This window comes from Lygodium microphyllum, chromosome 1 (assembly GCF_053477565.2).
Source record: "Lygodium microphyllum isolate KBCC chromosome 1, Lygodium_microphyllum_v1.1.10, whole genome shotgun sequence".
In the NCBI taxonomy this organism is placed as follows: domain Eukaryota; kingdom Viridiplantae; phylum Streptophyta; class Polypodiopsida; order Schizaeales; family Lygodiaceae; genus Lygodium; species Lygodium microphyllum.
The window spans coordinates 110618376-110634855 of NC_141135.1; the positions used below are offsets into that span (position 1 = coordinate 110618376).

Sequence of the window (16480 nt, forward strand, 5' to 3'; positions counted from 1 at the left end):
GTTGGATATTCTTTACTCCAGGCTATATTTTGTTGCAATATCTTTAAGGTTTCGACTTTGTAGTTGTAAGTACAAATTATGAATTTCATCTTCAAGATCAAAAGCAGCAGCAATACCCATTTTAATTAATGCTAGTCCCTAGTGTCACCATTGACACTTATTTGCCAAGGGACTATCCTGGGTCAAAACTGACATCAACTGGAGTGACTTCGTTATTTGCAACTTGGAGTGGCCCCCAACTTCTGTTGATTCTTAGATTGGCATTAATTAATTAATTAATGCTAATCCCTAGTGTCACCATTGACACTTATTGGCCAAAGGACTATTCTAGGGTCAAAACTGACATCAACTGACTACCAAAACCTAGTTGGCATAACTTATCACAACTTTTGCCTTTCACACCCACTACATCCTAGGGGTCCTTGGCTTGTTACCATGAGATAATTGCCATGTCCATCACATGTGCCAAACAACCTTGCACATTTTATTAATAACTTAATCAAATGTAATCGGCATGATTAAAGCATCTCAAAATTTCATGTCCAATGATAGATGCCAACATGGTAGCCCTAGAGATCACGTGCCTTGTGACATGCAACAACATAGTGGTTCCAACCAACATAGAAAACAACTCAATTGAAAATTCAGTGCGTGAAGATTACAATTGGCCCAGTTTTGCATGTTGGATCAAATTGGCCTCTTTTGCCTATTAAAAGCTGGCCTATAGAGACATGGATTTGAAGTTTGAACATATCTAGTGGCAGTCTCATGGTTCAGGTGACATGGACCATGGGTTCATTTTGATGTCCTATAATGACATGGATTGTCATTTTGACATTAGTTGCAGTTTGAGCAGTATTTAATCTATGACATTATGCTTCTTTTATATTAATGAAATCTTGATGAATTTTGGAATATGGTATACTGTGTATGTAATTGTTGGGCTATTGATCATTCGCTTAGATTTTGTATACAATGCTGAATCATGTGCAATGTGTGTTTTGTTGTGGCATATGAGCCTTGATGTAAAACTTATATGTATAGAAATTGTCAACAAATTTCATCTCGAATGAAGCCCCTTACGGTTTAGGAAACTCACATGAAACCTTTGAGACCTGTTGCATACCTCCTGTTTTTGAAACCCTTGGCAACTATGTGACGGCCTGAATTCAGTTGATGGCTGCACCAAATTTGCCGGGAAGTGCCAGCCAACACTAGAATGAATCCCAGTCGCTAGTCATGAATGCAATTCCCAAGAATGGTGAGGGAAACAGAAAGCACCAGTTTTGTTTACATCACCACTAGGGTTTTCACTCAATTAATAACAAGAGTAGACTGATTAGTCAATGTTAGTATAAATAGGAGAAAGGGGGTGATAATAATCACATACCCTAAAACAAGCCACTAATGTATGATTTCAAGTATGCCCTAGGAGTGTACCGGCTGCCACCAATAAAGAGCAATTGACGAGTAAATCAGTGCATGGGTGCAGGGGGTTGTTTAAATCACCGCATGATTATACACTTCGTTAATATGTTAGTATAAATAAGAGAAAAGTGGTGATAATAATCACATAGCCCAAAGCGAGCCACAATTGTATGCTTTCAAGTACCAAGAGTTTAGCTGCTGTCTCCTGTCACCAACAAAGAGCAATTGACAAGTAAATCCATGCACACATATTCCTAAATGTTAACGTATCTGATGTTTCTGTATGTTCTTGCAGATAAAGTCTTATTATGGTGTTCACAAAAACTTTTTGATCAAGTTTAAAGATGACGAAATTGATGAAACACCAGCTTTGGCTCAAACATTGAGTTTCAATTCAGCGGTCAGTTCTTCTCTCGACATGTCCATTCGGACTCTACCGGGAGATCATGCAAGGCCTCTGCAACAGGTAGTAAGAAGGCCTCTATCTTATGATGCTACCTGTATTACATAGTTTTATGACTGAATGAGTTTTAATGTTGAGGTTCTGTGGTTTATAAGTGTGTCTTGAATTTTGAAGGAGCTTTGTACCCCTTTGGTTCTCTCTCTTAAAAGAGTCCTAATTTCCAAGATTCCAAATACATGAAGGCACATATACTGTTGTGCAGACTTTGAAGGAACTGCTGTATCTGTCTGACTGGCAAACCCCATTTTTTGTTGTGTGTTTTTTAAGGTGACTCAGAGTACCATCTGCATCCAACCTTTTATCTGTTCCTCTGGAAAACCTACATTTTTGCTGCTTGTTTATCTTGAACGTGCAGGTTCAGTTTGCTTGAATAGAAATATACAAACAAGTGAGCCCGATTGGGAAGCAAAAGAGAGTATGAAGTTGTGAGCTTTACGAGCAGCAGTTGCAAAGAGATGAAAAATTATCCCAGACTGCCTTACTACTCTATGTGTGATGGTAGTGGACTTCTTAAGAGCCAACATTCATGTTCTAGTTTCCTTATTCCCTGCTCATTGACTTGAACAATTTTTCTATGTCTTCTATAGGTAAAATTGAATCTTTTTGAACAGGCTAAAATGATTACTAGTGCTAATGTTTGAAACATAAAGCTGTGCTTTTTCTACATATGAAAATATTATTTATATATAATGCATACAAAAGCAGTTTAGGGCTAGCCAGCTTGGACTTCTTTTTGCTGCAGTATGTGAGATGAAAGTTAATTTATTGCTTCTGCAATATGTGTTTTTTCTTTCATCAATGCAGGTTGTGCCAGTTGTTCCACCTGCTATGGCAGATGCTGTATCAAAAGGAGGTGAAATTCTTGCAAATTTAGCAGCAGGAACACCATGGGCTACAGTGGCAAAAGATGTTGGACAAACTTTTGGGGCAGACTTGACAGCACAGCGCTTGCGAAAACAAATCTTAGATGATATAGAGGCACTGGTGGATGATATTACAACATGGATGCTTGGAGTCCTTAAGTAGGCTTGACATCTTGTCTGCTCTTAAGTGCACTGGGGATCTTTTTGTGCTCCCTGCATGATTGCCATATCAATTATGAGCTTTTGGTACATTTTTGAGAGGGCACTCATCCTGTACATGGACCTAAGATGTAATCTTTATTGCTTGTACATTATGGTACTCAAGACACCTCTTGTACAGAGTATGTTATTAGTCCCAATTTTTGAACCAGAAACATACTATTCATTTCCAGATGTGCGCCCCCATCTCTTGAAAATTGAATCTGAATCTGAATATTAGTATAACCTTGAATCTTTACTGTGCTATAGAAGATAACAATTTGGACAGGGTTATTAACATGCTCTCTCTAGCATGCTGTGATGTGAAGCATACTATTATCTAAGGGGGTTGTGGTCAAGTTTCAGTTAAATGAAAGTTTCTTTTAGTCTTCTAAGCTCTTGGCAATTCATAGTAGCTAGAATTCCTTGTATCTGATGCAGATCCTTTCAATGTTACATTCTTTGGGTGTTACAGGTTGCAGGATCTGAATTTGAATTGTCTACACAAGTTATAACTCTTCTCTTTTTGACCCTCAGACTTGTATAATAGATCGATGGAGACATTGGCTGTATAAGAGGTGGTTGTGAGATTTCAGTGGGACCTTGGGAAGTGGTACAGAGAGGTCCATTTACAGAGATGCTTGGGGATGTGCCCTTCTTTGGATATACCAGCAGGTTGGGCAAGGAGGATACAGATGACCAGGAGTGGTGCTAGCTTTGCAGCTCAACATTGGGCTGTCTAGGTTATATCACATCCTTTTCTTGCACACTTCTGGAGGAGATCAGAGGACAGCTTTAGACCAAGAAAGATATTGCTTTCTTCGTTACTAGCACATAGGAGTTCAGCAATTGGTACATGGCTTGGCTATGGTAGAGACCTTGTTCCTTATGCTAGATGTGGGGAGCATGAGGAGACTGAGGCACTGCATATGAGATTGCACAAGGGCTCAGAAGGTTTGGAGGAGAACCCTTAGGACGGTGTTTCATGGCACTGCAGATTCTAGATGGCTATGTGGGGGATGGTTGATTGGGTTGCAGACAGAGGCCCAGCTTGTGGATATGAGGATGTCTAGGGGTGTTATGTCTATCTTGTCTCAAGTCAGCTTGTGAGAGCAGGACTATCATGCTAGATTTCTTGTCGATAATGTGGACTCAGGGACATTGTCATAGATGAGAGCTCATCGCTAGCATTATTGCTTGGTACATATGGACAGTCAGATGGGGAGAGAATACAATGCAGATTGGAGTCTATGAGGAGGATAGGGGCTTTTCTTGCAACATGGGATTTTGGCACTTTCTTTTCCAGACCCACATGGTCTAGCATAATAGACCTCTTGATCAGTCATTCATTTAGGCTTTGTAATATGCTTTCCCTTATACATATTTTTTGATGTGGAAGCCCCTTACAGGGCTGCTTTGTATCTTGCATTTTGCCTCAGGAATATTTGTTCTGAGGTGTCTTATTAATAGAATTTTCTCTACTAAAAAAGAAAACCTAGGGAGCAGCCACATCGTGGACGACCACTTTTGTCCCTTGTCAATCTCATAAAAGCCGGCCACAATAATAAGCCTCTCATGTGTCTGATATGATCATGAATTTTAACTGGGATTGAAGATAAAGCATCTCTAGTACACCAGGTGTGCCAAAGTGACCACTAGCAATCTTGCACCATCACATGTCATCAATAGGGCAGCCTCCGATAGAAAATTTTCAAACAAAAACCTTGCCTTGATGTAGTATCTTTGACTTCCATAATTGTAGCAATCTATTCCAACATTTGGTACATCCATCTCTACATGACTACGTTTACTAGCATTTTTGAAATTCGTCTTCTATTCTCCATCATCTAACAATGTATCACATTTGCTTAAAGATACAAAGTATAATTTGATTAGATAAGTCTACATCTTATCAATGCATAGAGTCCTCAAAATCAAGAAATGGAGTATGTTACCCAATTTTCTCCTCCAACCTAGACTAGACCAAATTGTGATTTTGGGTATATTAGAAAAAATTCAAGACGATAAAAAGAATAAAGTCTTGATGGCAAGGAAATAGTAGAATCTCCCACCATCTTTAGACCCAACCTTGCTATCCTATTTGGCTTCTTTCTAGACAATTATTTAGTTGCCCATTGTAAGACCATTAAAATTTACATTTTGTGTAAACTCTAGCAAGTGCCAAAGAGTAAAAGAGAATAGGTCTTGCTAAGAAAATCAAGTGTGATGATAGCATCCACTTAATAGCTTTAATTCTTTGAGTGGGATTAAAACATGCAACAAATAGGTGTTAAATCTAGTATTACAATTACAAATCTCCATATAAAAAAAGGACCTTGCAATGTCTATCTAATGGTGTTGCTCCAAACATGTACTGTAAGAGAACTCATCGAAGAGCCACAATGTGTTTCTTGATATCCAAAAGAGCAGCCCCACATATGGCATGAATTGGATAGGTTGTACCAATTCATCCAAAGATTTGAGTCCAAGGTACCAATGGTAGGAATGAGGAAATTGCAAGAATGATAATGCTTTGCGCCATTTTGAGATGAGCATGTATTGCCAACCTTAAAGTTTCTAGTACATAAATTTATCATATATAGTTAGCCCTCCAATCCAACAAATGCTTAGGTGCCACATCCTTAACAATAATGCGGAACCCAAATGTCTAGTAATCATCCCTTTGGGAACAATCCTACCCTACCATATTGAGTTATCCAAATCTCTTTTCGTACAAATACTAAGGACTTATTTTTATACATTTATATGCAATCCTAATGCTAACTGAAATAAAACCCAAACAATCATATCTCTTTTTACATTATCTTTCTCATCCCTAAGAAACATGAAAGAGTCATCATCAAACTTTGCATCAGTGGGTTTTGTGAGATTCACAATATTTGCACTTGAGGTAAGCTTATCTAATAGACTCAATATGGGATGAGTGGCTAAAGAAAACAATGAAAGGGTGAGAAAGCATCCTTGCCTTAAAGAAGGTGAAAGAGCAATCTTTCAAAGACCTCTCCATCCAACACAATTCATACATCCTCAACGTGACTAATAGAATAATCATAAGCTTTTTTGGTGTTTGGTTAAAGAGTTATCATGGTTAATTCCTAACTAAGTATTAAGGATATGTAGGCAGTTTGGGCTTAGAACAAAGCAAAGCTAACTTCTAGTCAGATGGTATTACACTAATGTACAACCCAAATGCCTCAAATTGGGCGGTTTGATTAACTTTCGTTAATAATGATATTACTAAACAAATGAATAGGACAATACCATGGATGGGAAAATGTAAGATCTGACTCCCAACTAATTCATTGAATCTTCATGTATTTATAATTAAAAGGTGACAAAGTGACTCTCAACTTACCCTCTTGAAGTACTTCTAACCAAAAGCGACACTTTTTGCCTCTCTCTATTTTGTTTTAGTGCCCTTGATGTGAATTTTGAAAATTGATATTACTTTTAGTCACCTCAAAATTTAATATTTTGAAAATTTTCTTCGATTGAGATGTATCAATATTTTCTTGTTTGCATCCCTTCGTAGCATTCATCTCTTGGATGGAATTTTTATTTTGAAACCTTAGCTCTAGTTTAACCTCCTTTTTTCAACACAATGTTGTATTCTAACCTTGTTTCATTCAATATCTTAGATTTCCTCCATGGTTTCCTCTAGGCAAAACATCTAACTCTATACATGCATGCACACATTACAATTTAAGAGAGAATAATGTATGGCATCCAAGAATCTACAACACTCATGATTGCATAATAATGCTCCCCTCTTGCAAAGGTCCTCACAAAATCAACAGACATGAAAGAGAAAATGTCAACTTGCATGGGAAGGATAGATTGTGGGCTTCAAACTACAAGATAAAAAATGGTACGCAAGCATTCAACATTTATGTTCTTGAAAATTTTTTCACAAGGCGCCTTCCATGCAATAGTATTTCCCATGCCATTGTAAGGCAACAATGTGTCCTTTATTTACATTGCTATTATTCCGATGGTATCAAAGAATAATTATGAGAGCTTTGTGAAGGTGTTTTCCCATGAACAAGTATGGAATGGCAACCATTGGAGTCATTAACAAGTCATGCGTGTGAAATTTGGCAACCCTATTTACCTTGACCATCCTCCATCCTTCTTTATGAAAAGGAAGCTCTTTTATACTTTGCAACATAAATTGTTTTAGGAAATGCATTGGTTTATGGAAGATTGCAAGAGCTTCTTGCACTTGATCTCAATTCACCTCCAAATGGAGATAGGCCTTGGTAATGGAACCATCTAGCCCTTCAACTCAAAAGGTTATCAAAGATATTCAAAGTTCAATAAAGATTGGGCTAATATGAAAGAGAGAGAATTAATCTTGGTTTAGTGCATATAATTCATTTGGATCTATCTTACAATGAATAGATTTGCACAAAACCAAAGTGATATGGTTGGATAGGAAAATCACATGCAACTCATTAGGTAGTATCTTTGGACCATAATTAAAGTCAATGGAGAAAGTGCACAAGGGTGATTTGTTTCAATGCAAAGCTTTTCATGATCTCAAAATTTTATCATACAACATTTTGAGACAAATACTACATCTCAATTTGTAGTACCAAAGATGGAGGAAGACTGAGGGTATATGGGCACCCTTGGACTCTAAGGAAAGCAACAACCACATTCTTTGAATATCCCTTTAGATGATGATGGTCGCAATGTTTGTTAGTAAGCAAGAAGCATATATTGGCAGATGTAAGAGAAGGACTTCAAATTTTCTTTACAATAATAGATATGGGATCTCAAAATTTTTGTAATGGTGAATTGATTAGAATAAGAGTAGAGAAAACATATAAATGTGATGGTTTACCCCAACAAGACATTATACAATTTCCAAAGAAATAAATCTACCTATTTGTTTTCAATTTACATGTGGCTTTGGAATGTTAATTTAGCAAAATATATACTTTCATTTCTTCATTTGCTTCAAGATTTGGTGTCTAGCTAGAAGTATTACATGAAAGTAATCATTGAGATTTTATTTCATAGTAATACAATAGTGCATCTATTTTCTTCTTGAGGTTTAGTCATATCTCTTCTTATGAGGGGTTTTCCTTGGAATCTTTCTTATAACTCCCATTTTTTGGGGTTTTCAAACCTTTTACTTTTGTTCTCTCCTAATCATTAGAGAAAGATAATGAAAATCAACTTAGAGAAGACTCAAAACTTGTAAAACACATTTAGAATGCATCATATGCATAAAAAGTTACATTTTGGGTATCAGACCCTATGAACATGCTAGGTGGCAATTTGATGCTTTTAAATTTCTCTAAGTGTGTTTATATGGTTTGTTGACCTAGTTTGATGCTAGGAGGAAATTTGATGCTTTTGAATTGCTTTGAGTGTGTTATAGGATCTGATATAAATATTGTGTCATTGATTTCTTGTCCTTTCTATGTAAGAACATGTTGTCTTCTAGGGATATATGCTAAGGTACTATAGTTAATCTTACCATCAACCACCCGACATGTGCATCAAGAATTTTCACTTTTCAAAGCTCCACGAGCTCATTGATTATTTCTTGCTCCTCTCTTTTCCTCTTAATTAGGTGTATAGTCTTTGTTGTTTCAACCTTCACTATATGTGGACATCCATCTCATGAATAATCTACATTTTCAACGTCTTTGTCTATGGACTTATTTGTTGAATCTATTTTGAGTCTTATCGCATTTTATCTCTGTTTTCTTTTTCCAAGGTCATCCCTGTCCCGCATCCCTATCCCCATCTTTGATGTCTTTGGCTGAAGAGGATACTAAAACTTTTTGTTTTTGAAAATTTGATTATTCTTGATAAAGTATCACTAATTGAGTTGCCATTATCTCATCTAAATATGATAATTTTCATTACTGTTGATTGCTCTTTTTTTTAAAGTTTAAAAATCTAAAATTTGACTAATAAATTTCACTCAATTATCTCATTTATTTATTTATTTCTTTTACTAGGTGATTTTCTTTCTATACATTAACATTTTTTTGCAATTTTATTTCAATATTCATATGAGGTATAATAAATGTAATGAAAATTCTACCAAATTTTCATTAAAATATTATTTTAGTAATGATTTCACCTAAATTACTGATCATTTTACATACAAATTCTCTAATATTCATCTAAGTGCTTCTAATGATAAATCTATGGGCAAAAATTTTCCAACATTTTACCTAGTACTTTCATGATAAGTTAATTGAATTAATAATTTCCTCCACTTAATCTTAATTAGTTACTTTTTAATATTAGTTATAAATCACTATAAATTACTTATTTTACCAACATATTCCAACTAACTTTCTAACTCATGTGTGCGATCATTCCAAAGTTCTCTATCCTTGTCATAACTTGTGCATTTTCTCTTCATGCAACTCAACTTTGCAGTAGGAATGTGCGCACTACAAATAATTGATGAAGATGGGAGTGACAAAGATGGAAGTAACCATTTTTATACATAATTTGGTCTTTCTCAGGGATTAGTCTTTAGAATTCAAATCAATTGTCCATATTGAGTGCCATCTAAAGAAGAGAAGGCCCCAATCTTCCCAACATTACCTTGATCTTTGAAACCCTAGAAGTAAGACCCACACCAACTATAGGAGAAAAGCTATTGATTACCTCTACTTGTCATGTGAGTAACCTCAATTGAATCTGTTAGCTCATTTGCACTTTTTCTAGACACATCTCGTATAGGAGAAAAGCTATTGATTACCTCTACTTGTCATGTGAGTAACCTCAATTAAATATGTTAGCTCAATTGCACTTTTTCTAGACACATCTTGCATAGTAGTGCATGGCATCGTCAACCACCAATATACTCCAAAAAACACAATTCAAGCTTCAAACTAGTTTGAAAAAAACTAAGATCTACATCATCTAGTGAATTATCTGTAGACGTGAAAACTTTCTTGTGGATTAGAATCAAGACTATTTCTAATATTTGATTGATAATATTACCATGAATATGGTTGAATCAAAATTTTGATTGAAAAGGTTTCTATTGAAGGGATGAAAACCTTGAAACACTCATTTAAAATACATACATTTTGAGAGTAGACACCAAAACCTAGGACAAAAACATTGAAATTATAGAGAGACAATTAAATAGAAAATAAGAGGAGTAACAAGAGACTACAACTAAGTGAATATGAGAGATCCAAGAAAAATAAAAAGTGATATTTGAATCCAAACTCAAAATTTTAAAACAAGAAATACCATTTAAGCTAAGGATTCGAAAAGTAAAGAAGCCAAAAGTCCATAATTAGTCTACAACCAAGAAGTACCATTGCTCTTGAAGGGCCAAAACCATATCTAGAAGGAACTAGAAAGAAACCAGAGCTTCATAGCCTAACCCTTGCAAGCACAAAGTAAAAGAGGCTTTCATTTGTCTCATTTGTGATTTAATTGACAAACTCATTATTCAAGAGCGGCAAGTAGGATGGGGGAACAAAGGATCAACCACATCCGTGAACACTTGCAAGTTTAATATAGTGAGAGTACCAAAGAACTCCTGGCATACAACTTAAAGACTACCCTATGTTTCACATGAGCACACTTTTGGTGCTATCCAATTTCAAATCCTTTCCATCTCACCCTCATAAAATTTACATAGGTTTTCTACCTCATGGTTTTAGCGACTTATGATTACAACCCACTCTTCACATATTCATCCCTCACATCCTATTCCTTCTCTCTTTCTAGCCCCTTAGGTTTAGGATCTTGAGACTTAACTCTAGTCTCCTATTCTTTTCCTCAAGTTAGTTTAGATTCCTCTCATTCACAATAGCACGAGGCCAAACAAAACAAGATAAGGAAATGGACCAAGCAATGAAAATGATAGACCTATTGGGAGTTCCAATAGCCCTTGAGGAAACCTTGCTCAAATTGCTACTTAAGAAGCTTCTAGACAACTTCATGGCTATCCAGTCTAGAATATGCATAAAAACCACCACATGAGAAATCAAAATTCCCTATTGTTGCAAAGCAACTCGACAAATATAGAATAGATGATGAACCCTAAAATTTTACGGAATAGTTCAAAATAGTTTGTGAGGCTTACAATCTCTGATCCACTAAATAGAAAAGCATAAGCCTTTGGGTTGTGTCCCAGCAAGAAGGGATGGGCATGGTTTACGAGCTTGGACACTATAAATAAATAGAATTTTGACTTTATTTAAAACTTGTTCATAAAGTGATTCTCTAAATTCGAGTATGCAAACACATTGATAATTAAGCTTAATGCATATGTAAGGCAAAGGGAGAATAACACAATAAGAGATCATGTGGCATTTGAAAAACACAATAAGAGAATAACACAATAAGAGAATCTCCTTTGCTAAAGGACTAAACTCAGGATTGATAACTATAGTGTTCATCAATAAGATTAAGGAAAAAGAGCTTTACAAAGCTCTAGCCAAGAGATCTAGAATAGGTCAAAATGACCTAGATGGAGTATTTAAAGAAGCCATCAACATAGGTGAACTATTGAGAGAGAGGAACAAAAGGGGGGGGGGGGGGGCGGCAGACACAAATAATAGGCATTATTACTCTATGAAATGGAAATGGGAAGAATACATGGTCTAGTCTAACATGAGACATACTAGAATTAAGATACAAATTAATGAGAATAAACAAAATATTCAAAATAGGCCCAATAGGAATAATATATGATTTATATATTGTGGGAGCAACCATTTTCCATCAAAATGTCCTAAGGCTAAATAAATATCCTACTCTAGTTATGGAAGGTACCACCATGATGCAATAACATGTCACTCTCTTAGACTCCTCCCATACTCTAACCCTCATGCCAAAAATACTAGGCCAAGTAAGGACTATTCTACACTAAAGGAGCACTATTATCTCTATTTGTTGCAAACAAGCAAAGACCCATAGCACTAGAGGAAACATCAATTCCACATAGACCACCCAACCCAAGCAAAGACCCATAGCACTAGGGGAAACATCAATCCCACATAGACCACCCAACCCAATCATCACTCACCTATCTCTAATAGATTTCCAACTCACTAGGTGGAGGAACCACTAAGAAGATGAGACTTATACAAGCCCTTATGTCTCTTATGGCAAAGAGGTTAATGTAGTAGTATTGGAAACTATAGGTCTATTCTAATGATGACCCTTAGATGTGGAAGAGGTTGTATAATGATACAACCGAGAGAAGACATCCCTTACTAGCATTCTAATAATGTTATGATAATTGATTTGTCTAGTTGACTTAAAAAAGTTACTTGATTATTATATTTTATGCGGATTCTTATTTCCAATTATTCAGTAACACAGCCATAACTTGTTGCACATATGAATGTGTAGTGTTGGTCGCATCATGCTAGGTGGATATTAGTGGATTTAATGCATTTTTTAAATAATAGGTATATTTTTAAATTGGAGAATTTGAGAAATTATGGGTTTTATATTTTACCAATGCAATACTATATGGAGTGTAGATAATATTTTTGATATTTTGAGATGGATTATTTGTGCTTTATGCAATGTTATATCTTGTATGCTTTTATTTTGTAGTCCTAAGATTGGGTACATTTATTAATCCCCAAGATATTTTTAAGAATGTAAGGTATCGTTTATATATTAGAAAAGGTGGATCCATTCAAGAAAAGGAAACAAAAGCGTAGATATATCATTCTATTTTAGACAAAATATCAATGAAATCAATAAGTGCATGCATTAAGAAGAGCCTTCTCAATGGATGGGGCGATATTGCTCCCAATTTATATTGCCCTCTCTCTTCTTAATGTCAAAAATTAGACAACAATCCATTGTCCTCATGTAGAAAGCACAACCTACTAAGCCTATATAGCACTTACTACAATGTCGATTTTGCTTCAACAGACAACCTTCAAATGTCAAATTACTTTACTCATGAAGTACCCAATTTCTAGAATAATCTATAAAAGGTTTTATAACAAGGTTCGTGTTCAAACTCGAAGGGCATGTATACCAACAACAATGATGATTATTCTCCCCTACCCAAAATTACTCTTCAACATTGGGTAGAATTGCTCCAACACAAACTAGCAAAAGTCACACACATTCTTCAAGAGTGAGAACTACAATAGTCCTAAGTCTCACAAGATGTAAATGAATGCATCACACATCCTTCTTTTTGATGTGCAATAAGCACAAAAGTAGAAAAGAATCAATTGATGTGAGTTGAACCACATCAAGAATGAATCTCCTAGAAACAACATCAAAGAAAAGTCTATGTCAAGATTCAATCTCTCACTCATGGAAATAATGGAAAAGAAGAAAAATATAAATGATCATCCTCTCCTTCTTCATCACTCTCAATTTCAATTGTGCACAGAGAGAGAGAGAGAGAGAGAGAGAGAGAGAGAGAGAGAGAGAGAGAGAGAGAGAGAGAGAGAGAGAGAGAGAGAGAGAGAGAGAGAGAGAGAGAGAGAGAGAGAGAGAGAGAGAGAGAGAGAGAGAGAGAGAGAGAGAGAGAGAGAGAGAGATTTCTTTTGCGATACAAAAAGTCTCCAAGGTATGCATGTGAGAGAGAAGGAGTGTATAAAGAAAGGAGCACACCCAAGCATCCCCCACATACACCCATTCATATGAGAGTTTATTAATGATAATCTTCTGTTTTCACATTGGCCTTAGCTTTAGCCACTATTCATTTGGAGCCTCCAGAAGTCATGGCCTTCTTTTATGCATACAATAATGTACAAGACATAATAAGACTATATGTCCATGGCTTCCTTCCCCCTTTTGCCTTCTTTCCTGTCTTTCTCTTTCCTCTTCTAGTTTTTCTCTCTCTTCTTCTTCCTCTCTCTCTCTCTTTTGCTCATTCTCCTCTCTCCTCTTAGCCTCATTCATTATAAGAGCCTTGTTAGAGAGATAGTTAGTGTCATGTATAGTCTTGTCCTATCCTTTTGTGTAAATGATTCTTCAAGAAAATAGTCATTGAATTGACTAAGCCATGCCAAGATAACTTTCCCATCTCTTCTTCCATACAAAATTACAAATTGAAATGACTCATGATGAAGCCTAAGATGCTCAAAATTTGGCACCTTAACATATCTGCATAAACCATATAACATGAAGAGTCTGTTCTTGATTATGTCTCAATGCCCTAAACTGGGTCTCTCACACCTTTTATACCCCGTTCAGTGTGATTGGGTATCAAACCCTTAGTTCTTGTATATCTTGCTTGTTACATTCCATCCCAACCTTGAAGGTTTTTGCCCTAAAAAAAAAAAGACATCTGGAGAGACTTGACAAAGTGATTATGGAGTGGGGGTCCCGAGTACTACTCTGATCTGCATTACAACAAGAAGATTTGGTGAAGACTATGGATAGCATGTTGTCCACCACAGGCCTATTGAGGTAAATCTCTCATAACTTTTGATGGGCTGCTCCAAATGGAGCATACCACATATCAAAATGGAACTTATGACGAGCACTTTCAGCCCATGTAAGAAGAACATGGGTATAATTAATGCAAGCTCAAAAGTATTCTAAAACAATGTGCAATTTATAGGTAGTGCCGGACGTGGTACACGATGCTGCAGAGCGTGCCAATTTCAATGGCTTGAAAAATTTCTTCATTAAGAGATTTTTCAAACTTGGATACTTTGATAACCTTCTAATGCGACTCATGAATGTCAAGCATAGAGAGAAGGAGGACATTTGAGATTATGTGACTGATGGGACCAAGAATGGGCCGCCACTTGCTATAGCACTAGCCGGACCTCATGCATGCAATAGACATCTCCACCACCACACAGCCTCGTGGTCTAGGAGCATTTGTAATAACTAAATGTACACTAGATACTTCTAATATCATGTTTGTAGCTGGATAAGAGTCCAACGGTACCTTTCTCAAAACCCCTCAGAGGGGGTATCCCACACATATTGGCAATAAGCACCACATATCACACATGAAGTAGGCACCCCATCGACTGATTGCCGTGACCCCACTGCAGCTCTCCTATATCTTGGTGGGGATTGTCCCTTAGATACGCTGCTTTTACATATAAATACATTTGCACAAGACTCCTCTCTTTGTCAGCGAGATCCAGGAGATACCATGCTTCTTACCAATAATTTTCCCCAAGAAACGAACGACTAACCTACGGCAAGGGGAGTCTCACCCTCTCAAGCGTGGGCCAAGTATAATTCAAACAATTGCTATGCATTTCCAGGAGTTGATACCACATGTATGATTAATGCGATAGTGGATGTCTCATCGTGTACAAACAGTTATGTTTTGAAATCAACCTATGTGCTAGTACACAAACAATAATTCCATGAATTCCAACTAATATGCGTATATGCTTCGTTGCAAGAATCTGGTACTAAGGCAAACCTTATGCTATTAGATCCCTAATTTCCAAATAAACCATTTCCAAAATGCTATGCATAGAAAAAACAATCAAAATTTATATTACCTTAGCCCTCAAACTGTTGTAAAAAATCCTACTCCCCCTCACCGTTTAAGTTTTGCTTTGTTGCATAGGTGTATAGAAGTTGTTTTGTCATGATTTAGTGTATAAAGAGCAATAAATCACACACCAACAAAATGATAGGGCAAACTGAGGACAAAACTCATGCTTTGTCCCACCATACATCCACAACCACTTATTATATTTTTACGTATTTTTATAAGCCATATTCCTATTTTTTCTCTTATTTTTTCTCATTTTTATCTATTTTCTCTATTTTTCCAATTAAAAATTGATATATTTTTAGAGTTGTGACACTTGATTCTTAGAACAATAGAAATGTAGATTTTATTGTCATTTTATCCAATGTGTATTGGTATATCCTACCCGAAAACATAAAAAACACCATTTTCCTCATAAAAACCGTGTTTTACGGGTTTCTAAAAATTATTTCCAGTATTTTAACTTTATGTTTTCTAAATTTTTCATCATGGAAGCATAGAACAAACATTGAACAACATTCCTACCAATTTTCACTCCATAAGAACAACATTGACTCAATCAAATGTAAAAAACAAGCAAATTTCATTTGTAAAATAGAAATACCGTTTTTTCCTTCTTTGCGGGTTTTAAAATCTGATGCGGGATTGCAGATCAGCCCTCATTCAGCCCACCTCCGAACAACAAACTCTAGCCTTCCACCAGTTCGGGAATGATTCGGTACCATGCCGAACAAGCGGTCTTCAATGGATCTTCAATCCTCTTCATGGGCATGAACTGCCTCTTAAGGGGGGAGAGAGGGAGGAGAGAGAAAGACTCGTTTTGGATCTTAGCAACCAGGCAGCCAATGGAGGAGCGGAGACCAGTGATGAAGAGCGAAGATAGAGTGTAGTTCATTCATCAGATGAGTTGGAGGGGGGGGTTGCATTGAAGTGCCCTAGCCCCTCCTCTTCATTAAATGGATTCATGGCGCCTTCATCTCTGCACACGCGCAAAAAATGGACACCCCCCGCCCCCCCCGCCCCCCCCCCCCCCCCCCCCCCCCCCCCCCCCCC

At 36.6% G+C, this 16480-nt stretch overlaps 1 protein-coding gene across 1 annotated transcript in view; it reads left to right on the top strand.

Annotated features, from left to right (window-relative positions):
• LOC148041544 (Gut esterase (DUF1350)) overlaps positions 1–3145 on the top strand; it is an 88628-nt gene extending 85483 nt beyond the window's left edge. Inside the window, exons 9-10 of the mRNA XM_087688502.1 lie at positions 1724–1894; positions 2696–3145. Coding sequence (XP_087544628.1) covers positions 1724–1894; positions 2696–2917 — 393 coding nt within the window. The 3' untranslated portion in view covers positions 2918–3145. The remainder of the gene's footprint in view (positions 1–1723; positions 1895–2695) is intronic.
• The last annotated feature ends 13335 nt before the right edge of the window (positions 3146–16480 follow it).